The sequence below is a fragment of the Scyliorhinus canicula genome, chromosome 9 (assembly GCF_902713615.1).
Source record: "Scyliorhinus canicula chromosome 9, sScyCan1.1, whole genome shotgun sequence".
In the NCBI taxonomy this organism is placed as follows: domain Eukaryota; kingdom Metazoa; phylum Chordata; class Chondrichthyes; order Carcharhiniformes; family Scyliorhinidae; genus Scyliorhinus; species Scyliorhinus canicula.
The window spans coordinates 16,928,211-16,952,267 of record NC_052154.1 but is presented as its reverse complement, the minus strand read 5'-3'; the positions used below and the strand labels follow the sequence as shown (position 1 = coordinate 16,952,267).

The 24,057-nt window shown below is 47.8% G+C and overlaps 1 protein-coding gene and 1 long non-coding RNA gene across 10 annotated transcripts in view; one reads left to right on the top strand and one right to left on the bottom strand.

The window, feature by feature from the left end:
• The window catches only part of gse1 (Gse1 coiled-coil protein), a 663,550-nt gene that overhangs the window by 46,781 nt on the left and 592,712 nt on the right, over positions 1-24,057 (bottom strand). For all 9 annotated transcript variants that reach the window (XM_038806274.1, XM_038806276.1, XM_038806275.1 and 6 more), the window contains 5 exons: positions 16,176-16,342; positions 13,888-14,082; positions 8,774-8,953; positions 6,695-7,020; positions 3,653-3,968 (listed from right to left, as the gene is read on the bottom strand). In XM_038806274.1, the coding sequence (XP_038662202.1) occupies positions 3,653-3,968; positions 6,695-7,020; positions 8,774-8,953; positions 13,888-14,082; positions 16,176-16,342 (1,184 nt within the window). The remainder of the gene's footprint in view (positions 1-3,652; positions 3,969-6,694; positions 7,021-8,773; positions 8,954-13,887; positions 14,083-16,175; positions 16,343-24,057) is intronic.
• Positions 4,757-22,441, top strand: LOC119971118. Its single transcript, XR_005461746.1, has 3 exons — positions 4,757-4,954; positions 18,332-18,393; positions 22,370-22,441. It is a non-coding gene; the product is annotated as an uncharacterized LOC119971118 (long non-coding RNA).

The following is a 24,057-nucleotide window of genomic DNA, read 5'->3' as shown; positions in this document are numbered from 1 at the left end:
TATGAGTGAAACGCAGAAGCCTGAGGCTGTGTGTTTGCTCCCATCCATCAACACTCCGATATCACCATCAAGTGAGCTAATGGGGTAGCAAGGTGGGGCTTCTTCAGCATGTCCATCATTGCACCAAACTCAGAGAGAAGTGTTGCCCCTGGAGGTGATGCTTTAATTTGTTTTTTGTAAAGAATGAGCTCAGTTTTAAAATAACGTCAGAGGTGAAGTGTTAAGTGCCTTCTTACAAACCCCCCCACCCCACCTCTCCACCCCCGAGACACAAGCATGGCTCTTTAACAACATCAATCCAGGACTGCCAGTGTCTATCATTGGAATACTCCTTTCATTGTTTCTGTACATTCCTCAGCAAAGCTGGCAGCTCGCTGCTTCTTTCTATTGTGCTTCATAGGATCCGACAACACAGAAGGTTATTCAGACTGTCTGTGAAGCTCTTGGAAGGAGATATCCAATTGGTTCCACCCCCTTTGCTCTTTCCCAGTAAATTCAACAAACCTTTCTCCTTCAAGTATTTTATCTTGCTGGAAGGATACAATTGAATCGGTTTCCACCGGGGCAGCAAGATGGCGCAGTGGTTAGCACTGCTGCCTCACGGCACCGAGGACCTGGGCTTGATCCCGGCCCTGGGTCACTGTCATTGTGGTGTTTGCACATTCTCCCTGTGTCTGCGCGGGTCTCACCCCCACAAACCCAAAAAGATGTGCCGGGTAGGCGGATTGGCCACACTAAATTGTCCCTTAATTGGAAAAATATAATTGGGTACTCTAAATTTGTTTTGTAAAAATGAATCTGCTTCCGCCACCCTTTCAAGCACTGCGTTCCAGGTAATAACTCATTTGATTATCGTTTTTTAAAAACCTCAGCTCCCCTTTGGTTATTTTGCCAATTATCTGAAACATGTATCCTCTAGTTACAGGCCCTCCTGCGAGTTCAAACAGTTTCTCCCTGTTTCATCCATCAAAGCCCATCAAAAACCTCAACACCTCTAATAATTCTCCTCCATAACTTCCTTACACACTGTGAAAACCAGGACATGTTTGAGATGGAAATAGGCTGGGCAGCACGGTGGCGCAAGTGGTTAGCACGAGTGTCTCACGGTGCCAAGATCCCAGGTTCGATCCCAGCTCTGGGTTAATGTCCGTTTGGAGTTTGCACATTCGTTTCGCCCCCACAACCCAAAAGATGTGCAGGGTAGGTGGATTGGCTATGTTAAATTACCCCTTAATTGGAAAAAATTAATTGGCTAGCCTAAATTTATTTTTTTTTTAAAGATGGAGATAGGCTGGTTGGGGCATTATGAACTGTACCCTCCTCTTGCTGAGCGCAATTACAAATACCAACCAGTTACCTCAGCCGTGTGCCCGTTCTATTCAAAGCCTCGACATTAAGGTCACAGTAACGTTATTTAGCCGGCTGATTTATGCATTCTTAATCACTACAAGCTAACACAGCACAGTTTGAACAATGGTTTTCATCTGTCTGTTTCTGAACGTGGCTTGGCATTATGGAAAGAAGGGAAAGGCATGTGATGGGGTAGAGAATCTGATTCGGGGGTCGAATCTGGGGCAGAGAATCTGATTCGGGGGTAGAGTCTGGGGTGGAGAATCTGATTTGGGGATAGAGTCTGGGGTAGAGAATCCGATCCGGGGGTAGAGTATGGGGTAGAGAATCTGATTCGGGGTAGAGTTTCTGATTCGGGGTAGAGTTTCTGATTCGGGGTAGAGTTTCTGATTCGGGGTAGAGTTTCTGATTCGGGGGACTGGAGGGTGATTAATCGAAAACTGCATTCTCAAGTCAAGCAAAAGGCCAGATTTTGTCATCAGTCCTTTAACCAGTACCATTCCAGTTCAGGGAGGAAATCACAATTTATATCAAGAAACCATCTCAGGTTCATAAAAGATTGACGGATATAATGAGCATCTTAAGAACCGTTTCCAAAGGGAAGTTGGGATGGTTAGTTCAGACCGTTACTTGAGAGCTCTGGGATTCTCCATTTAATCCCTAGCCGATACACTGATTTAAAAGAAACATTCTGTGTGCTCTTAACTCGTGCCGAGTGAAACACAAAATAAAAACTGCCATGTGTACCCTTCCATTGTGACCTGTTACAGCCTTTAGCTAAGGCTGACTTTACTAAAATTCCATCAAGCTAAAAGCCTCCAAGGATTCTATTTTGCCATCCATATATATATATATATATACACATATGGGTATTTCTGAAAATGAATTCTTTATTCTCCCTTCAAACTATTTTTGTTTGTTGAGCAGCATGGTGGCGCAGTGGGTTAGCCCTGCTGCCTCACGGCGCAGAGGTCCCAGGTTCGATCCCGGCTCTGGGTCACTGTCTGTGTGGAGTTTGCACATTTTCCCCGAGTTTGTGTGGGTTTCGCCCCCACAACCCGCAGGTGGATTGGTCTCGATAAATTGCCCCAGAATTGGAAAAAATGAATTGGGTACTCTAAATATAAAAAAATATATTTTTTTTGTTTGTTTTAGTTCAATCTCAAACACCATGATTAACAGACTGTCTGCAACTTAACCCAATGTCAATAGTTCTGTGAACTGTTTCAGTTTGGCAAATATTCCCGTAAGCATGTAGGAATCTGGCCAACACTTCTTCAATAGCCCTGCTGCTCTGATTATGCCCTCAATGGCTATCAGAGTATAAAGTGACATTTAATCTATTCCCAATATACACACACACACACACACACCATAGGCCAGGGTTTTCCAATCTCTGCTGGGACAGGTTGGCCAGCGGCAGATGCAGTGAGTCAGCCCCAAACTCCGTTGCCTTCAGCAGGACCGGACAGGGCCAAAATATTCTGTCCCAAGTTTCTGCCAGCATGGAGAGAATGATTTAATACAGAATCACAATGGTTACTGACATTTCTCTCAAACCAAGATAATCCTGGCCGCTCATTAAATTTGTTCACAGAATCCCTACAGTGCAGGAGGCCATTCAGCCCATCGAGTCGGCACCGACCCTCTGAAAGAGCGCCCTACCTAGACGCAAACCCCCGCCGTATCCCCACCTAACCCAACCGCTGCATACATAGGGGCAATTTAGCATGGCCAATCCACCTAACCTGCACATCAATGGACTGTGGGAGGAAACCGGAGCACCCAGCGGAAACCCACGCAGAAACGGAGAGAACGTACAAACTCCACACAGTCATCCGAGGTCGGAATCGAACCCGGGTCCCTGGCGCTACGAGATACCTATTTAAAATAAACAGCAATTATTATGGCAAGTGGAGGAATTTAATTACAAACACTGCTGGGAGAAATTCCTTCCCTTGATCTTGGGAAAGAAGCACATTTCAAACCATGCGGATGGTCCTGCTCTCTTACAAACCAAAGAGAGGCGAAATGGACTATTGGTGCAACACAGCTTGGACGTAAACATACAAGTGTTCCCCGACCCGATGGGCGGTTGAAGAAGGTTCCAGTGTATATACTGAAGCTGCTCAATGCCCCATCACTTTTTTGCCCATTGAGTTCAATGGATGGAAATTGAGTTGTTGCTGACCGGTTTCTTGGTGAAATGCTCAACCGTGGTCATCAGTCCAACTCAACAGTTTCCACCAATTACCCGATGTTGCAAAGGTTTAACCCAGAGTCTCACATCACTCAGCCTTACCTAACAGAGTCCCTGTGCTCCACTTCATTCTGGGAGCCTGGGCGGCCAATGTCCAGGTGCTGCTCCAGGACCTGCTGCCGAAACTCCGAGACTTGGTACTGCCGGTCCTCCTTCTCCTGCCGCAGTTGCCGCTGTTTTGCCATCCATTTCTCTTCCTCGTTGTTCCTCTGCAGCAGCATCGCCGAGCTGCTTCCGGGCGGGATGAAGCTGTTGTGGTTGGAGATGAGGGTAGGCACAGCGTGGTGGGAGACGGGAGACTGGTGTAGGTTGGGATGGACTGCTTTGGGGCAGGTCAGTGCAAAATCCTTGGGCTTGTCTGGAAAGGAAGGACAGAGTTTTAAGATCACAGCCCTTGCTGCGCACAATGTCGTCACAAATCAAGAGGCATTTGTTTTTAATGTCGCGGGTTGTTGTGATCTGGAATGCACTGCCCGAAATGGTGGTGGAAGCCCTAACTTTCAGAGGGGAATCATACATAACTCAATATGGCAACATCACGGCTGAGCCATGTTCCTGTGGATCAATCTGCAAACACCTTCCTAAGAAGTGGACTTTTCTGCTCCCCAGCAGAAGCAGCCACACAATAACTTTGGCCGACCCGTCACCTGATTGATTCACATTGCTGGTCAAATGCCCAAATATTTAGCAGACAGGATACTTTAAAAAAGCAGTTGCATCTCACGGTTAGTCCGATACAAGGCACGTTGAACACTAATGCTCAACTACTGGACGGCCCACATTAATGTGTGACTAATTGGCACAATGGCGGATTGTATGAAACGTTCAATGAATGGAGTCTAAATGTGGATTTGCCTGCATGAAAGCTTCCAGTACACTAAATCACAGTGTCATATTTTCCTCGCTGCACACACAGATCATACAAGTTTTGCCAAAGCAAATCACTAAAAAAAAGCCTTTGTACTGAGACAAGGATCATGCTATGATAACAATGTGTGTTTATGTATGCTATCCTGGTGACCTTTGCAAAATGTCAGATCTCGTTGCAGCACTGGGGAGTGAGCAGCCAAGCACAGGGGTCCTGATACATCCGTAGCTACAGCCTCGGCTAATTGCATTACATAGACAGAAGGTTAGCTGCCGAACAGAAAGCTGACTGAAATGTTTCAAACACTCGGAGAGGTCTTCGGCTCTCTTTGGTTGAATAGTTGGGCTTGTTTTGCTCATCGACTTCTGAACGCCTGCCAATCAAAGGAAAGAGGCTTCCAATCGGCCATCACGTGCCACGGTCTCGGGAATTCCACAACTGTTTCAGAGCCAGTTTGACTTCATTGTAACGTCGGGGTAAGTGGCAGCAATTTGTGCACAGTAAGCTCCCAAAACAGCAATGAAATAAAGGCCAGATTAATCTGTTTTCCTGACCTGAGTTGAGGAGGAATCTGGGCCAGGACAGGACAGGAAAAACTCCCCCACCCGTCAAAGTTTTAAAGTAATGATTTCCTGTCACTCAACCTGTGAAAGATGAATCATCAAAGCTTTCTTTGTGTGCATGTTTATGTAAGTCAATGATAAACACCTTTCTTAATAATGTCTTCTCAATCATTGACAAATTTTTAGCAAACGTTTAAAAATATTTGTTAATCCACTCTGCCCCCCACTTCCCTACCTTGGCACTTGAGCAAATTCATGGTGCTGCAGGAACAGGGGTTAGCACTGCTGCCTCACAGCGACAGGGACCCAGGTTCAATTCCGACCCTGAGTGACTGTCTGCGTGGAGTTTGCACATTTTTGCTGTGTGCGTGGGTTTCCTCCGGGTGCTCTGGTTTCCACAGTCCAATGATATGCTGGTTAGGTGGATTGGCCACGCTAAAAACTGCCCCGTTAGTGTTCAAAGATATGAAGGTTAGGTGGAGTTAAGGGGACAGAACACAGAACAGAGAATTTACAATGCAGAAGGAGGCCATTCAGCCCATCGAGTCTGCACCGGCCCTTAGAAAGAGTACCCCACTTAAGCCCCACAACTCCACCCTATCCCCGTGACACAACCTAACCTTTTTGGACACTAAGGGCAATTATCATGGCCAATCCACCTAACCTGCACATCTTTGGACTGTGGGAGGAAACCGGAGCACCCGCAGCACAGACAGTGACCCAAGCCGGGAATCAAACCTGGGACCCTGGCGCTGTGAAAAAACTGTGCTAACCACTGTGCTGCAGGGGAGTGGGCCGACGGTGAGTACTCTTTCAGACGGTCGGTGCAGATGGGCCGAATGGCCTCCTTCTGCACTGTAGAAATTCGATGGTGGCAGCCCCCAGATGAGCACCCACTGATTGTTCTCCTCCGGAGGGGTAACAAGTGGCCTAGTTCGGTGTGCTGGAGTTTGAGTTCTCAAAGGGTTCAGCAGAATTGTGAACAGACAAACTCACCACACAACCGCCTGCCGCGCTGGCGTTAGCCTCATGCCTGCCCAGTAAAATGAAAGAACTGAGCAGCATCATACTGCAAAAGATGGAATGGTCTCGTTTTTCAAACTGTTCAGCACCCCCTTCCACGATCATTCCCTCCCTCCACCTCCGACAAACAGTGGCAGCCGTGTGTACCATCTGCAAGACGCACCGCAAGGGACTCACCCGGGTTCCTTCGGCAAACCCACGAGCACTACCATCTGGAAGGGCAAGGGCAGCAGATACCTGGCTGTTCTCCTCCAAGTCACTCACCATCCTGACTTGGAAAAATATCACCTTTCCTTCACGGTGGCTGGGTCAAAATCCTGGAACTCCTGCCCTAACAGCACGGTGGGTGTACCTACAGCAGTTTAAGAGGGCAGCTCACCACCACCTTCTGAAGGGCAACTGGAGATGGGCAATAAACGCCGACCTAACCAGTAACACCCACATCCTGCAAATGAATTTTAAACAACAACAGTTGCAGGCCAGAGAACCCCTGTAACTGTAACCGGGCAGTTTAAGTGAGTTAAAGGACTGGATTTGATTTTTCTTTTTGACTCATTTGATATAAACCGAAACATCACAAGTCCATCACTGGATGCACTTTATTCCTTTTTACAGGAACACTTCTATTACCTGTCCGGTTTGGTGTTAGCCTCTCTGCAGCCTTCACTCTGTCATCAATCTGTTGTCCTCGCAGACTGTGAAGTTCTGGCACGTGCAAGTAGTGATTTTCCATGGCTTTCGCTGCATTCATTTCCTTTTCCCTTATTCTTTCCCGATCTCTCTCCATCTCCCGCTCACGCTCCCTCTCCCGCTCTTTCTCCTTTTCCCTTTCCAGTTCCTTCTCCCTCTCCTGCTCGCGCTCCCTCTCCTTTTCTCGCTCTGCCTCACGCTCTTTTTCCCGCTCTCGTTCCCGTTCTCGTTCCCGCTCCCTGCGGATCTCTTCGTCCATCTGGAGCCTGCAGATTGGGAGTGGAGGGAAAACAAACCCGTGATTATTTCTGGTGGAAAGTAACGGGTGCACATACAGAATGGGTTCTTCTCTTTTCACTTTAAGATGGAGCACTAGGAGCAGCCAGACGTGACTAACAGGGAACATAGAACATTACAGCACAGAACAGGCCCTTCAGCCCTCGACGTTGTGCCGAGCATTGTCCGAAACCAAGATCAAGCTATCCCACTCCCTGTCATTCTGGTGTGCTCCATGTGCCTATCCAATAACCGCTTGAAAGTTCCTAAAGTGTCTGACTCCACTATCACAGGAGGCAGTCCATTCCACACCCTAACCACTCTCTGAGTAAAGAACTTACCTCAGACATCCCTCCTATATCTTCTATCGTGAACCTTATAGTTATGCCCCCTTGTAACAGCTACATCCACCCGAGGAAAGTCTCTGAACGTCCACTCTATCTATCCCCCTCATTATCTTATAAACCTCTATTAAGTTGCCTCTCATCCTCCTCTGCTGCAAAGAGAAAAGCCCTAGCTCCCTCAACCTTTCCTCATAAGACCTATCCTGCAAACCAGGCAGCATCCTGGTAAATCTCCTTTACACCCTTTCCAATGCTTCCACATCCTTCCTATAGTAAAGTTGGGAAGAATTTCTTCAACGCAGGGAGCGATACTTTAAAAAAAAAATTGAGAGTACCCAATTCATTTTTTCCAATTAAGGCGCAATTTAATGTGGCCAATCCACCTACCTTGAACATCTTTGGGTTGTGGGGGTGAAACCCACGTAAACACGGGGAGAATGTGCAAACTCCACACGGACAGTGACCCAGAGCCAGGATCGAACCTGGGACCTCGGCGCCGTGAGACTGCAGTGCTAACCACTGCACCACCGTGCTGCCCCAGAGAGCGATACTGGTCTGAAATAGACAGCCTGAAGTGGTGGTGGAAGCAGATACAATACCAACATTCAAAAGGGAATGGGATATGTACCTCAAATGGACTAATTGGACAGCTCCTGCAAAGAGCTGGCACAGAAGATGGACCGAATGGTCTCCCTTCTGTGCTATAAAATCCCACGGAAGCATTTTCAACCCCTAATCAATGCTAATCTCGGCCATAGAGAATCCTGACAGAGATGAGCCTCGGTCCCTCAGGATTCCAAACTGTGTCTGGGTCAGTATTGAGATACTGGAAACATACATACGCATATAACTAGACGATGGGTATGACTGATCGTATTGGCCCTGTAGTGTATCCTGACACTACATGGAGCAAGGGACACCTTCCATTTGAACAATTATTGGAAATGCACAGTCTCTCAAGTACCTGAACGAGAAACAAAAACAAAATACTGTGGATGCTTAAAATCTGAAATTAAAACAGAAAAAGGTGAAAAATCTCAGGTCAGGCTACATCTATGGATAGAGGAAAGTTAATTTGGCTTCTCTTTCCACAGATGCTACCCAGCTTGTTGAGGTTTTCCAGAATTTTCTGTGCCTGCACCCAATTGAGAAATGTGGGTTAATGTTTTGATTGTGGGATTCTCCCCTTCGAAAAGCATTAACCTGAATTTTCTCCCAGCAGATGTTCAATGACCTGCTGTAACGTTGCCAGTAATCTCTCCTGGCATTTCAAATTCCAGCATTTTCTGTCATTCATTTTCTCTGAGAAAAAAAAAGTCTTTCACACTGCTTTTTTTTTGTGTGTGTGTGCGCTCGTTGAAATGTGCTTGTGATGTGTTGTGGATAGGTGTAGGTTTACCTCTCTGACAAACGCTCTGACTGCAGGGCAGACAGTGAAGAATGAGACAGCTCTGCTGGCAACCTCATTCCAGGCAGGTGCAGGTGCATGGCAGAAGGGTGAAGAGGAGGCAGAGAGGCAGGGGCTGCAATTGGGTAGAAAGGTGACCTCAAGGTTGAAAGACAGTACGAATCATCCACTCTGAAAACACAAAGGAACAAAGGGCACAAAATCAGTTAGAAAACAAATTCCTCCTTGGCAATCTGTTACTCAAACCCAGCATTGGGATGCAGTACAATATCATCGCGTTACCATCAGCAGACATACTTTTAGCTCCTGGGGCCCAAAGCTCAGGAATTGCCTCCCTGGGGCACACGGTGGCACAGTGGTTAGCACTGCTGCCTACGCGCTGAGGACCCGGGTTCGAATCCTGGCCCTGGGTCACTGTCCCTGTGGAGTTTGCATGTACTCCCTGTGTCTACATGGGTTTCGCCCCCACAGTCCAAAAGATGTGCAGGATAGATGGACTGGCCATGCTAAATTGCCCCTTAATTGGAAAAAATAATTGGGTACTCGAAATTTAAAATAAAAATCCAGGAATTCCCTCCCTAAACCTCTCGGCTTCCGCCCACCTCCTTGAAGATGCTCTTCAAAATCTACCTCTTTGATCCTGTCATTAATGTGGCTCAGCATCAAATGTAGTTTGGTAATTGCTACTGTGAGGCAGCTTAGGCTGTTTTGCTACTTTTAAAGACACAATATGTTGTTGCTCCTGCAGCGGTAAGACTCGATTTCCTCTTTCACCTCAGTCTTGCTCAACAAGTCAAGTTAACTGCCTTGGGAGGTGCTCATTAGGTTAAAAGCTTTTTGTGTGCGGGGGGGGGGGGGGGGGGGGGGGGGGGGGGGGGGCAGCCTAAGGTATTTTACTCTCTGAAGAGGACTTGCTGATTATCTTTCATCAGTCACACAGCAGGAGGCAAATAGTTACAAGCAGTGAGAGCCAAGTCAAATCATTCCCATTCCGGTCAGTTAGCATGTCATAACCAGGAACCTGGGGCTGGATTCTCTGCTGGGGGGGATTCTCCGTTGCACCGGCAGCGCACCCACACCCGCGGGTTACCCAGAGGCGTGCTACGGCCACAATGGGAAATCCCTTTGGCAGGTGGCAGGAATGGAGAATCCCACTGCCGGCGAGGGTGCGTCGCCCAGGAAAACATGGCTGGTGGACTGGAGAACCCCGCCCCTGGGACTGTATTGTTTGCACGAGGGACTGATAACGGGTGGCACGGAGGCGCAGTGGTTAGCACTGCTGCCTCACGGCACCGAGGCCCCAGGTTCGATCCCGGCTCCGGGTCACTGTCTTGTGTGGAGTTTGCACATTTGTCCCGTGTTGGCGTGGGTCTCACCCCCACAATCCAAAGGTGTGCAGGGTAGGTGGATTGGCCACGCTAAATTGCCTTCTAAAGAAAAAAGGAGGACTGATAACTTGTCCCCATTTTCAGCTCAAGTAAAAGCAGCAAGAAACTTACTGGATTCAATACAACGAGGCCCCGTTGTTGCTGATAATTCGCAGACTGTGGGCCCTCAGCCTCCACGTTGCACACAGGCCAGGGAGTAAAAGAGAATTCAGAGTTCCCCCCCTCCCCCATTAATCAGTAAACACCAACATTTAGTTTCAATCTCCCTTGCAATGAAGCGGTGATTGCTTCAATTAATATGCAGGCTCTTTTTGAGGATGAGATTGGTAACTTGAAAGAAAGAAATGCTGCAGGTGGGGAGTTGCTACAGCAAGTGGTCCACACTGAAGAAAACCCTGTCAGAAAATCCAGGTTCGACAAGCGGAGCCCGCATCCGATCAGTTAACCCATTTTTAAACAAGGTCTCGGGCGTATCAGTAAATTTCAGTAGGTGCAAGATTACCGAACTTTGCCATCAGCAAAGGATTTAGCTCTCTTGAGAAGATACTGCTCAGTGTGCTTCTGGGGCACACATGGTTTTGTTTATAGCTCGCTCAATGTCTCACTTAGACGTAACGGAGAATGCATTCCACTCAACTGATGTGCCCTCCTACCCTAAAGGCTATATGTGAGCCTCTCATATTTCTCAGCAGTCTTCCAATCCATTCTTCATGTGCAAGCACGGACATTACCCAGAGTGTGGCGACTAGAGAATTTTCACAGTTCCTTCATTGCACTGTTAATGTAAGCCTAATCGTGACACTAATAAAGCTATCCAAACATTGGGGATCATCATAGTGCCCAATGATATTGTAAAAATAGGACCTCTATGCACTTTGCAAATTACAATGCTCTTGGTATTTGGGAGAGCTAACTCTCAAAGCCACATTGTGTGTTGGCCATCTGATGCTTCCTTCCAATATTTTTCAAGCTTCTCTGAACCCACCATTCACTCCGTCTGTCCTCAGCTTTAAGGGGAAGTGGTGGCAGAGTGGTATTGCCATCAGGCTAGTAATCCAGAGCCCCAGAGAAATTTTCTGGGGACCCAGATTCAAATCCCACCACGGTGAAATTTGAATCCAATACAAATCTGGAATTAAAAGTCTAATGATGACTATGAAACAATTTGTCATTTAAAAAACCCATCTGCTTCACTAATGTCGTCTCGGGAAGGAAATCTGGCACCCTTACTTGATCAGGTCTGGCCCACATGCGACTCCAGATCCACTTATCTACCATTCATTATGATCTTGGCTGATCAAGCACAGGGCTAAATCGCTGGCTTTGAAAACAGACCAAGATAGGCCAGCAGCGCGGTTCAATTCCAGTACCAGCCTCCCCGAACAGGCGGCGGAATGTGGCGACTAGGGGCTTTTCACAGTAACTTCATTTGAAGCCTACTTGTGACATTAAGCAATTTTCATTTCATTAAGTTCAATACTTGAGTCTGCCGGTGTAGGCTCAATGGCCCGAATGGCCTCCTTCTGCACTGTAAATTCTATCATTCTATGAATACCCTGATCCCACCTTCCCTTCCATATCCCTTGACCCCCTTTAGCCCCAAAGGGTTTTTCTAATTCATTCTTGAAATCACACCAACGTTTTGGCCTCAACTCTTTCTGTAGCACTGAATTCCACAGATTCACCACTCTCTGGGTGAAGACATTTCTCCTCACCTCATTCCTAAAAACTATGACCCTTAGTTCTGGGCTCCCCCACCATCGAGAACATTCATTCTGAATCTACCCTGTCTAATCCTGTTAGAATTTTATACGTTTCAATGAGATCCCCGTCACTCTTCTGAACTCCAATGAATATAATCCTAACCGACTTAATCTCTCCTCATATAGCAGTCCTGCCATCCCAGGAATCAGCTGGTAAACCTTCGCTGCACTTCCTCTATAGCAAGGACATCCTTCCCCAGATAAGGACACGAAATTTGCACACAATATTCCAGGAGGCCTTACCTTTGCCCTGCACAATTGCAGTTAAGCACTCTTATTCCTGTACTCTAATCCTCTTGCCACGAGGGCCAACATACCATTTGCCTTCTTTTCTGCCTGCTGTACCTGTGCGTTTACGTTCAGCAACTTATGTATGAGGACACCAAGGTCTCATTGAGTAATGTGGTTGATGCTTAAATGGCCTAGTAAGCCACCCAATTCAAGGGCAATTAGGGATGGGCCATAAATGACTTGATCTCGCTCCTCAAAATGCTATTGTCTTACAATGGCAGGATATTTCTATTTCAGTGAACAGAATCTCATAACTCAAAAAGAATTAAACAACTACAGTTAACACTTTCTTTTTGAAGCAACATAAGACGCGATGCCCCAGAGTTGTCACAAATGATTACTCCCTACTTCCAAACTATAGACTGGGCGTGTGTCAATCTAGGGCCACGTTAAGTTTCTCCTCTTTTGTTTGGAAAGCAATTCATGTTTGTAGCCTGTGGCCACAGCTTCTATTTACTTCACTGACCTCTTGCCCTTTGTCCCTTCAGTTCCTGTCAATCACAGAGGCAGAACTCTCTCAGACTGGCCAGTACTGCTGTGGATCCCTGTTGAAATTCAGTGAGCATCTGCTCAGGTGGTTTTGCTAAGTAGCCTCTATTTGTCCACTGCTGAGACCACAGAGATATTACAGCTCAGTGTGATACTCTGGCCCTCTGTCAGTGTCGCCCCATGCACCTTCCAGAAGCAGTCAGTGGTCACCACGCAAGAATGGGGACTAGGTTGTTTCTCCTCTTCCTTGCCCAGGCAGCAACTTAAAAGAGGGCTGGACGAGGTTAAAGAGATAAGGACAAGGCGTGGCTGGCAGAGTGTGAGCATGAATTTTAAAATGGAGACATTGGTGAACTGGGAGCCAGTGTGGGTGAGTGAGCACTGGGGTGATGGCTGAATAGGTCATGGCATGAGCTGGGTTAGGGGGAACGAAGATTTGGATGACCTCATGTTTGTGGAAGGTGGGAAATGGAAGGCCGGCAAGGAGAGCATGGCAATGTTCCCTCTGGGTATGACAGAAGCAGGGAGAAGGGGTTTCAGCAGCAAATGGGCGCTATTACAGGGGCTGAATTCCCCGCCGTCGTGATGCTCCGTTTTGTTAGCAGGTTTCCCGACGGCGTGGGGCTGCCCCAAAATTGGAAACCCCATTGACCAGCCGGCGTAACGGAGAATCCCGACTCTGGCGTGCTGAACCAGAAATCATGCGTGGCAGGATGGAGAAACCCGCTCCAGAAATGCTCTTGGGTGATGGCAATTGTACTGGGGCGCAAATGTGCTCAGGGTAAAGTAGAATGCAACAGTTGTGAAGAGTCTGGCTCTGCCTCAGAGAGTATCTAACAAAGGAGGGCGGAAATTGATGGCTTGGGAAAGGATTTGGTGACTTTGAGCTTCAATCTCCCTAATGTGCAAATGATGTCCCGGAAAGATGAGGGGCAACAATGTGGGGATCAACTATCTCAACGGAGATCCAGGGAATGACCTTCTCCTTTCTGTGGTGTTGCACATCGGCAACTAATTTTGTAAAATGAAGAGAACATTGGGTCTCATGACTCTAGGCTCTTTCTGCTTTTCCCACCCGTGAGAACTTGGAAGAGTCCATTCATACACACGAACCAAGCAGTCCCATAAAATCGTAAGTCCGTCTCCATCTACAACCATGAACGTTGCTCCTTACCGAAATGCTGGGTGAGGGAATGGGTGATGTGCGAGATAGCTGGAGTGGTAGTAGGCAGTAGCAGCTGCCTCAAGGCCCATTGGTGGCAGTGTTGGCATGCGGAGCTCTTCGCTTGTGTGATACGGCCTGAAGCTGCGAAAGTATTCTTCTTGCATGTCGCCAGTTGTGACCACATGTGGAATAGGCCGCTGGAGGCTGTGTGGGAAAAAAAATCACAAAGGGTTGAATTGTTGCAGGCCAGCATGTTCCCTCTGGAAACAAACTCGGCCCTCGAACTTTGTTTCCTATGAAAAACGCATTCAAAATTTTAACTCCAGAGAAAGTAAATTATTATTTTTTTTAACTCAGAATTGAAATTGTTATTTCTTCAGATAATGATCTTTTCAAAGATGTGGTCTTATCAGAAATGCTTTCAAAGGCCTGAACTATAATCAGCTTTCAAACGTTTGTTCTCAACACTCTTAAATAAGCAGCAAGGAAAGATGAATTGGATTTCTGACCTAGAGGGTTACAGTTGGAATCTAAGCCCCAAAGGAGGGCCAGATTTCACTGCCACAGAGTCAATGTCTCAGTCAGGACAACAAACAATATCATTCCAGCAGAACAATGGTGCGTCCTGTCAAGTGGCCAATGATTAGTCAGGGCAGCAGACGTGGAGGGGCCTGTGACTTGCAGGACCTTAGCCTACCCCGTGAAAGAGGGTGCATTGCAGCACTAGGCAAGGGGGTCAGAGGAAGGCCACAAAGACGACAAAAAAACTTGACTCAAGTCCCATCTCTTGACCAGGTGGGCAACCGTCACCGCCAAAATAGATTTGTCTCAAACCTATACAAAATCACCGAGTGGTCAACACGGCACCAGCCTGGCTGACAATTATTTTCTCTTGTTGACACACTGCCCTGGCGGGCAGCACGGTGGCGCAGTGGTTAGCACTGCTGCCTCACAGCACCTTGGACCCGGGTTCAATCCCGGCTCCGGGTCACTGTCCGTGTGGAGTTCATGAGAGAGAGGGGTTGGCATGGCAGCCAAGACTGGGTGGGGGGGGCCTACTGTGGGCAAGGTTGGCAACTGTGACTAAAGGTATCCCTGGACGTTTCATCCAATGATTTGTCCCAACCCTCCAGCCATTTCCCGGCCAGCGCATCCATCCTGGCGACTCATTGCCCAAGTGGATGATGCTTGACAATCAGCGTAACAGCCATCCTCCCCACAATTTTCAACATTTTTATTCCTGGGTAAAGAGAAAATGACAAAAGCTTTTTTAATCTCCTGTTGACCTTTCTGCCGGGATGCACACAGCAGTGTCCTGGAGATTGATGTTCAATTCCTGGAGTCTCCCAGCCAATCCTGGCGGGTTTGCAGCCTTGGGTCTGGGACACCAGTAAAGTAAGGGGCTGGTTTAGCACAGCGGGCTAAACGGCTGGCTTGTAATGCAGAAGAATGCCAGCAGCGCGGGTTCAAGTTCCGTACCAGCCTCCCCGAACAGGTGCCGGAATGTGGCGACTAGGGGCTTTTCACAGTAACTTAATTTGAAGCCTACTTGTGACAATAGGCGATTCTTAATTATTAATTAAGCCGCATTCGGTAGCCAATCCTGTGCTTGCCATCTGTGCAGCTTTGAAAATATCCTTAAATAACAGGGCGACGCAGTGGTTAGCACTCAGCACCAAGATCCCGGGTTCAATTCCGGCTTCGGGTGACTGTGTGGAGTTTGTCCGTTCTCCCCGTGTCTGCGTGGGTTTCTCCGAGTGCTCCGGTTTCCTCCCACGGTCGGAAGATGTGCAGGTTAGGTGGACTGGCCATGGTAAAATTGCCCCCTAGTGTCCAAAAAGATGTGCAGGTTAAGGTGGAGTTATGGGAATCGGGTGAAGGAATGGGCCTAGGTAGGGTGCTCTTTCAGTGGGCCGGGGCAGACTTTATGAGCCTCCTTCTGCACTGTCGGGATTCTATAATTACAAAAATGCTTCCAGTTAGCAACGCAGCAACCTCACTTTCCTGTGTTCCCCCGAAAGACTTCAGCAGACGGGCCACCTTTTGACTCACCCGCCTTCTTCATGCTGACCCAATCCGGCTGATGAAAATCCGGTTCCAGATTTGCAAAATACCTTGTTGGAACAGGAACGACCCTACAACGATGTTGCGCATTTCTCTAGGCTTTAGTTTATGCAGCTTTTTGGAACATCAGTTCCCCTTTGACCTTTTAGCTCTCTTCCCCCTTCCCCCCAACACCACCCCTCTTCCCACCACCCTCGCTCCAGATCAACAAGGCCACCAAGGCACCAACTTACTTGAGAGGAGGGAACCGGGAGTCCTGAACCACTGTGCCGTGAGCCAGCCCGAATGCAAAAGGGGTCCCCAGGAGATGAGATGTGATTGACGGAGTTCCCTTCTCTGACTGATGCTGTGACTCTGTGTGCATTCGTTCCCTGCTGGGTCCCCTGGCTACTGCTTCTGGCTGAAAAAAGAAGAAGAAAGGGAAATATGAGACGAAAGATGGTTCGGTTTACCTGATGTGTGACTCTGTGGAGAAGTGTCACGTATTTTCAACGAGGCCCACCAAGGCCGTCTTTGTAGATACGCAAAGTTCTGCTTGAAACTATTTCCCTTCACTTTATTAATGGCAAAAGCCACAATACATTTGAAACGTAATCCGTGGCGATATTTAATTCAGTTGAGACTTTAAACCGAAGCCTCGTCTCAGGCCTGAGGCCTGAACTATTGACCTATTTGAGCCACAAGCGGGTCAGCCGTGGTCTTATCAAACGGCGAAGCAGGTTCGTGGGGCCGAGTGGCCTGCTCATGCCCCTAATGGGGGGGAGCCACTCTTCTTCAGGCAAACAAATGAACCGAGAGAGAGAAAAAAAATCCATATCGTCCTTCTTCCTCAGTGCCATTTTGCAAAAGATTCGGAAAACTGCAGATGACATTGTCCTGACCCCACAGCCCCAGCACTCCTGACAAGCGCGTTGAGCAGGGGAGGTCGCCGTACTTTCATTTGAGGGAAGTCACATTTGTTGAACCATTTCCTCTCCCAAGAGGTTGCCACGCTTCAGCGCAGGCTCACATGCTGATAATTGTTGACCTCGCCTGACTCCACTGTGCTAACATGTAATATTAAATGTCAGTAATGTTATTGCGGAGCTGGGGTGCCAATCCACTGGGTTTTCAGTCTGCCTCTCGTGGCAGGGTTCCAGCCAGTGCAATCTCCCTCTGGACCCCCCCCCCCCCCCACCCCCCCCCCCCCCCCCCCCCCCTTTTGAAAGGCTAAAACGTTCTGATGCATTTTTCATGCTGGTGGGAGAGATGCTGCATCTCCCAGGGACCCTGAATGCTCGCCAAAGCGTTAAAGTGGTTCAGAAAATGTCAACAGAAGTCAAAATCAAAGTACAGGGAACGAGCGCAGGCACACAGCTCTTTTCAATGTCAGGCCACCCGAGGAAAAACAATTCAAGCACTCTTTATTTGCAAAACATGACTACAACGGATCAAAGAGGCGTCACATGATGGATCTTTCACTCTCTGCGAAGCAGAGGGGCTTTTTATAAAATATCTAACCACCCATTAAAATTCTTCCTCATTTTCTCTCCTCCACTACCGAAGAAGAAAAAAACACTTGCATTTCAAAGCACCTTTCACAACTTCAGGATGCCTCGATGTGCTTCAACGCCAATGAATTCCTTTCTGAAGTGTAGTCGCTGTGGTAACACAGGAAACGTGGCAGCCAATTTGCGCATAGCAAGCTTCCACAATCAGCAATGTGGCAATCACCAAATAATACCTTCTAGTGAAGGTTAAAGAGTGGTTTCCTTGCTGAGGTACGGCTCCATATGATGTAGGAGCAGAGGTAAGCCATTCGGCCCATCACATCAGGCCCACCATTCAAGAAGATCATAACCGTATGGCTCACTCACACGATTCATGCACCCACATGTCCACCATGTATGTACAGTGCATGTAGGAAAGCCCCTTGCCCACATGTACTTCCAATCAGGGGGAGCTGGATGGCTGTCAGGAGTGGGGAATGCTGACGACTTACCGCCTCGCTAGCCCTGGGGCACCGAGATCGCTAGCAACCCATTATGGGGTCGTCTTGAGATATCATCAGTCAAATCAGCCAGGACTGGGAATCAAACAATAATGTTAAAGGCATTGTAGAAATGCATAGAGTGTAACATCTCGAGGTGTATTATCCAAATGTTTCTGGTTTGTGTGGCCCAGCCTCTCCCTGATGAGCCTGTAAGAAAGTCTTCAGTTAGATTATTTTTTTAATGATATGTCTGTAATTAATACGATGGTTATCTACTTTAATTGAGGAGCACAACACTGCTATGAGGAAAGAAAGAGCCCTACCAAAGAACTGACAGAGGCACAATGGGGCAAACGGGGTCTGTCTGTGCTGGATCAATCTACGTTCCTGACAATGTGATTTGTTCTGGACTTTCAGAGGGGGATCTTGGTGTTGGGATACAGTTCCAGAAGAACAGACACTCTCCTTGCAGGCATCGTGTGAGTAAAGTTAGATTGTTACAATTGTGTACTCTGAATGGATGCAGAGTCCACAGGCATTTCGCAAGGAAGGCATCAAAACAAAATCCAATAATATTTTGTTTCGCTCCTCGACTCACCTTGGGCTGCTTTACTATGCTAAAGACGCTATGAATGGGGACTTTGTTGCTCTCAGCCAATATTCACACGTGCTCTTCACCAGGTGCCTGTGAACTATGACCGGAGCAGGAAGCCAGGCTCATTTCACCCCTTTATTGCTCCAAGTTCTGGAGCTACTGGCATCCACACTACAACCCACAGCGAGATAAGAAAAATCCCCACAGATTGGGAATCAACTCTGGAAACCCACTTTACCAAAACGTTTTAACACCTTGTTACTCACCGTGCTTACACCACTGGAGTGGGAGTCATGGGAGTGGGGCGAGGCCATTCAGCCCCTCGAGCTTATTCTACCCCATTGAACTAGGTCATATGGGACCTGCATCCTAACTCCGCGTCAAGGTCGCAGGGCTGAGTGAGGATATTCATGGCTGTTGGCGCCTGAAATGTCCCAAATGCGGCCGTGTGACTGAAATGCTTTCAGCACTAAAATTACAAACGGCCCTTTTTCTCTCTCTCTCTCTCTTTTCTTGTGGTTGTTGCAACTTCCTGCCACAAGAGCAACTCAGCTGCCAGTCAGCTGCAGAGATTTAATAGAAACAGGAAATGCCGGTTTGAGCATTTCCCATGATGCATAACAAGCAGAGCAAGCCACACACACAAAATAAAAGCACCCATAAGTAACAAAGAAACCAAAATTGGGATGGATGAAGAATGATAATGAGGCAATATTTTACACCGATTTGCCCCACCTCGTGGAACCTCAGGTATTTCCACTCCTGACGTCTCCCACGGCCTGAATTGGCCAATCTGCTGATGATGGCGCCTGAGGTTTCACCTGGATCTTTCCCAGGTCTGCACTGGAGAGAGAAACCTCACAGGTAATTGTCCATACGCGCACGACCTGTCTCATAGGGCAGCACGGTAGCACAGTGGTTAGCACAGTTGCTTCACAGCTCCAGGGTCCCAGGTTCGATTCCCGGCTTGGGTCACTGTCTGTGCAGAGTCTGCACGTTCTCCCCTTGTCTGCGTGGGTTTCCTCCGGGTGCACCGGTTTCCTCTCAGTCCAGGTTAGGTGGATTGGCCATTCTAAACCGCCCTTAGGCAAAAAGGTTAGGTGGGGTTACGGGGATAAAGGGGGATAGGGTGGGTGCTCTTTCCAAGGGCCGGTGCAGACTCGATGGGCTGAATGGCCTCCTTCTGCACTGTAAATTCTATGGCTGTGGTTTAAAAAAAGGGTGCCTTTACTTTGGTTTCAGGACACCGATGCCACTTGGTACTGAACTCTTTCGGGCACTAAGCAGGGCGAGTCGGTAAACGGGGCAGCAATTTAGGGGATCCACAAGTCACGGAGGGATTGGAACACCGCTCACACCCGAACAAGGGGTGTTCATGACTGTGGAATCTAAAGCACATGGGTAATCGGCAAATGTCCTGCCCCTCCGTGATGCCAGGAGTGAGTGGACCCCCGACCAAAACATTTCCCACTTCATGCCCCCTTGCCTCAAAGGCACCCAGTTCCATCTTTTGTCTTCCCGGTTTGCCGCTAGTGCCCTTTTCGTAGCTGAACTGGGCATAAACCTCAAGGGTAGCTTAACCACAGAGAAGCTTAAAAAGCATTACCACATAGTCGAATAGAGATCAGCGAACAGGAACACACACTCCCAAAATACTACCCGAGTTGGTTTAAAACACAACTTGATTTGTTACTGCACTCTAACTACGAGCGGTATTTACAGTTGAACTGCCAAGCATAATATTGTTGCACCCAGGCGAAGACTGATGGCCTGTTTGTGTGTGGTTGGTCTGCACAGTGTGCACTCTGTCACCCCGTAACCATACGCAAGGCCTTACACAGCAGACTTTACCGGCAATGTGCGAGGGAACACAAATAGGGAATCACACACATAGGTCTGGGCTGACACCCATATCGTATGGAACTTTTTCAGTGGGTGTCACATTTGGAATTTTATTAATTGTTTGATAAGTCAGTGAAACCGTTACAATTATTTAGTGGACTGATACCAATACATGACACGGAGAGTTGCATTTCAGCCAATGTGCTTTAATTGCAAGGTTTTATGGATATCGGGCGGGGTTTTCCGGCCATTCCCGCGAGACAACGGCGACCCCCCACCCCCCCCCCCCCCCCACCCCCCCGGCAAGTTCCCCCGGAAAACCCCCTTGTCAGCAGTGGACCGATGATCCCGCTGATGGTTGGGGGGAGGGGGGGAACCTGCCCATCGTGTGATTCCCTGACATTTCAGCCTTGAATTGCTCCCACCACCTTTGCTGTAGATGACACATCAACAATCCAGCACTGTTTCCCCCAAATATCATGCGGTTCGAGTGCTCTACAGCTGCCCGATACTTCAGTTCTCCCAACGGAGGAGATTCCCCAAGAGGGCGAACGTCCTCGACATGAGGATTCCCATAGATGCAACTTGACATTTTACTGGAGCTTTACCTCAATGTCACTGTGGTACGGCGCACAACACTGGACAGACACTAACTTGGACACAATACAAAATAGCAAAACAGCCAGCAGGGAGAAGAAGAGAAATAATTTTACTCAAGTCAGTTCTGATAATCTAGAATGCAATGCCAGCAAAGGTGAAGGCAGCAGATCCTATCTTCAGTTTCTAAAGGGAATTCAGTATAATATTTGAAAAGTTGGGGGGGGGGGGGGGGGGGGGCTCCACGGTAGGCTGACTGGCCTCCTTCTGTGCTATATGAATCAGGCAGTAAGAGAACAAGATCACATAAAAGTCCGATAATCACTTCAGTCGACCCATTCATTTCCATCCGTGTTGGATGGAACCCAATTCACTTTCTCCTGCCTTGGGCCAAGCCTTCATTTATTTTTTATAAATTTAGAGTACCCAATTCATTTTTTCCAATTAAGGGGCAATTTAGAGTGGCCAATCCACCTACCCTGCACATCTTTGGGTTGTGGGGGCGAAACCCACGCAAACACGGGGAGAATGTGCAAACTCCAGACGGAGAGTGACCCAGAGCCGGGATCGAACCTGGGACCTCAGCGCCGGGAGGCTGCAGGGCTAAGCCACCGCGCCACCATGCTGTCCTTGGCCAAGCCTTCATTCTGTTCCTCTGCTATATTGTCCAGCTGAATCAGTATTCACTGTATTAGATGCCAGTTCTCTCTACCTAGAAATTTGAGCCTATTTAAAAACTTTTTTGTAAATTCAGTTACGGGATGTGGGCATCGCAGGCTGGGCAAACACTTATTGCACATCCTTTGGCGGGAGTTAATTTATTTTGTCCCTTAGGAGAGGCACTACTCCTTGAAATCAGCATTATTGGTACAATGGTTAATTTTTGAGGATTTTCCCCCCCATTTAAATTCAGTTTTAAAATGCAGGAACAGAAATAAGGAAGTAATGGGCAGCACGGTAACACAGTGGTTAGCACCGTTGCTTCAGAGCACCAGGGTCAATGGTTAGATTCCCCGCTTGGGTCACTGTCTGTGTGGAGTCTGCACGTTCTCCCTATGTCTGCGTGGGTTTCCTCTGGGTGCTCCGATTTCCTCCCACAAGTCCCGAAAGACGTGCTGTTGGGTAATTTGGTCATTCAGAATTCTCTCTCTGTGTACCCGAACAGGCGGCGGAATGTGGCGACTAGGGGCTTTTCACAGTAACCTCATTGCAGTGTTAATGTCAGCCTACTTGTGGCAATAAAGATTATTATTATTAACGGGATAATTTACAGAGCAACGTCCAGCTGCCATAGCAGGTCATCAAATTGTGTACCAGAGCCCAATTCTGTACCCTCTCCCCGGTGCAGGCAAGGTTCCACGTGATATATCCGTCAGTTCAGTTAATGTTCATGGTCAGGTTGTTTGTCTTCTCTTCCACAGACTTGGTTGGCATGAAAGATATTGCAACACGTGGGACAACATCTCTCCACAACTGGGCAAAAAAACCACGAGGCGCTCGAGAGAGAGTGACTGGTCATGTTCCAGGACAGGTTAGAAAACTCTCTTAATATAGCAACCATCTGTTCCAAAAGGCTATTGAACGAAAAAGTTAACTTTGTTTCTCTATCCACAGATGCTTCCTGGTGGACCACTTTCTGATTTTAATTGCAGATTTTCAACATTTGCAGTATTTTGCTTTAATGGCCATTCATCTGCCATTTCACTAACTCAGCTTCCTCAAACCAATTTTTCCAGTCAGACTTCGATCCTGTGGAAATTATTATAAAATTGTGCGAAATATTTGCTTAAAAAAAAAAGTGATTCCATTTTTACTCCAGTATTATTACATCAAAATTAATTTCTTTCGGGCGGATTTTCCTGCTGTTCCTGCCGGTGGGATCTTCCCGTCCCGCTGACGCTGCCTCTCCCCCCCCCCCCCCCCCCCCCCCCTGCTGCAGGTTCCCGGGACCGCGGTGGAGGGTGTGATCAATGGGAAACCCCGTTGACAAGAAGATGCCACCACCGACTAATGAACCGCTTCTCCAACAAACTCCGCGGGATGGAGGGAGGGGTATTCACAACATTTGTAACTCTTCATCTCGCAGACCAAGCCTTTTCATTCGATACACCCCGGTGCCTCAGGTAATGAAGGAGCACTTTGTTTGGTCACTTGCTCTAACACTGAGCTACATGAGGTTTCCACGAGCTCCCTCACTGATCTGAGTTGAATGAGCCGGTCTCAATGGGAGGGTCCCCAGATGGGACTGCTGCATCTGGACAATGGTGCCAGGGATGGGAATATTGCTGTCCTCGGACCCCTGTTGGAAAATATGCTTGTTGCTTCTTTGGTGATGAACCACATGATGGAGCAGCCTACTGACACTCATAGAATGGACAGGAGAGAAACAGCAGTTCAGCCCAACTGGTCTCTGTCCACATGAACCACCTCCCACCTGACTGTACCTCATCCTATCAAAATATACTTCCAATCCTTTCTCACATATGTTTATCTAACTTTTCTTTAAATGCATCTGTGCTAATCACCTCATCTACTCCATGTGGTTTTTAGATTCACATTCTAACCTCGCTCTGGTGAAGCCGTTTTGATTGAATTTTTTACTGGGCTTATTAAACACTGTCCTATATTTATGAGCTCTCTATGTGTACTCCCGCCACAAATGGGAGCACCTTGTCTATATCTAGTCTATGAAAACATTGCATAATTTTAAAGACCTTGGTGGCTCATTGTGTCCTCCCCCACCTTGTTAATTATTAAAGATTTCCTTATTGTGGCCACCTCTCAGTTCGTGTGTCACCCTTAAAAAGAGTCTTTACTGCACCTTTCCCATTGTCCCATTTCAGTTGGCTGGACAGCTGGTTCGTGATGCAGAGCGAGGCCAATAGCGCGGTTCAATTCCCGTACCGCCTGAGGTTAGTCAATTTCGCCCCTCGCCTGAGGTGTGCTGACCCTCTGGTTAAATCACCACCAGTCAGCTCTCCCCTCAAAGGGGAAAGCAGCCTCTGGTTATCTGAGACTATGGCGACTTTACATTTTTACTTATGCCAAACAAAAAAATTAGTTTGTAAATCAACTTGTGGCCTGACAACATTGAACACCGACACATCAT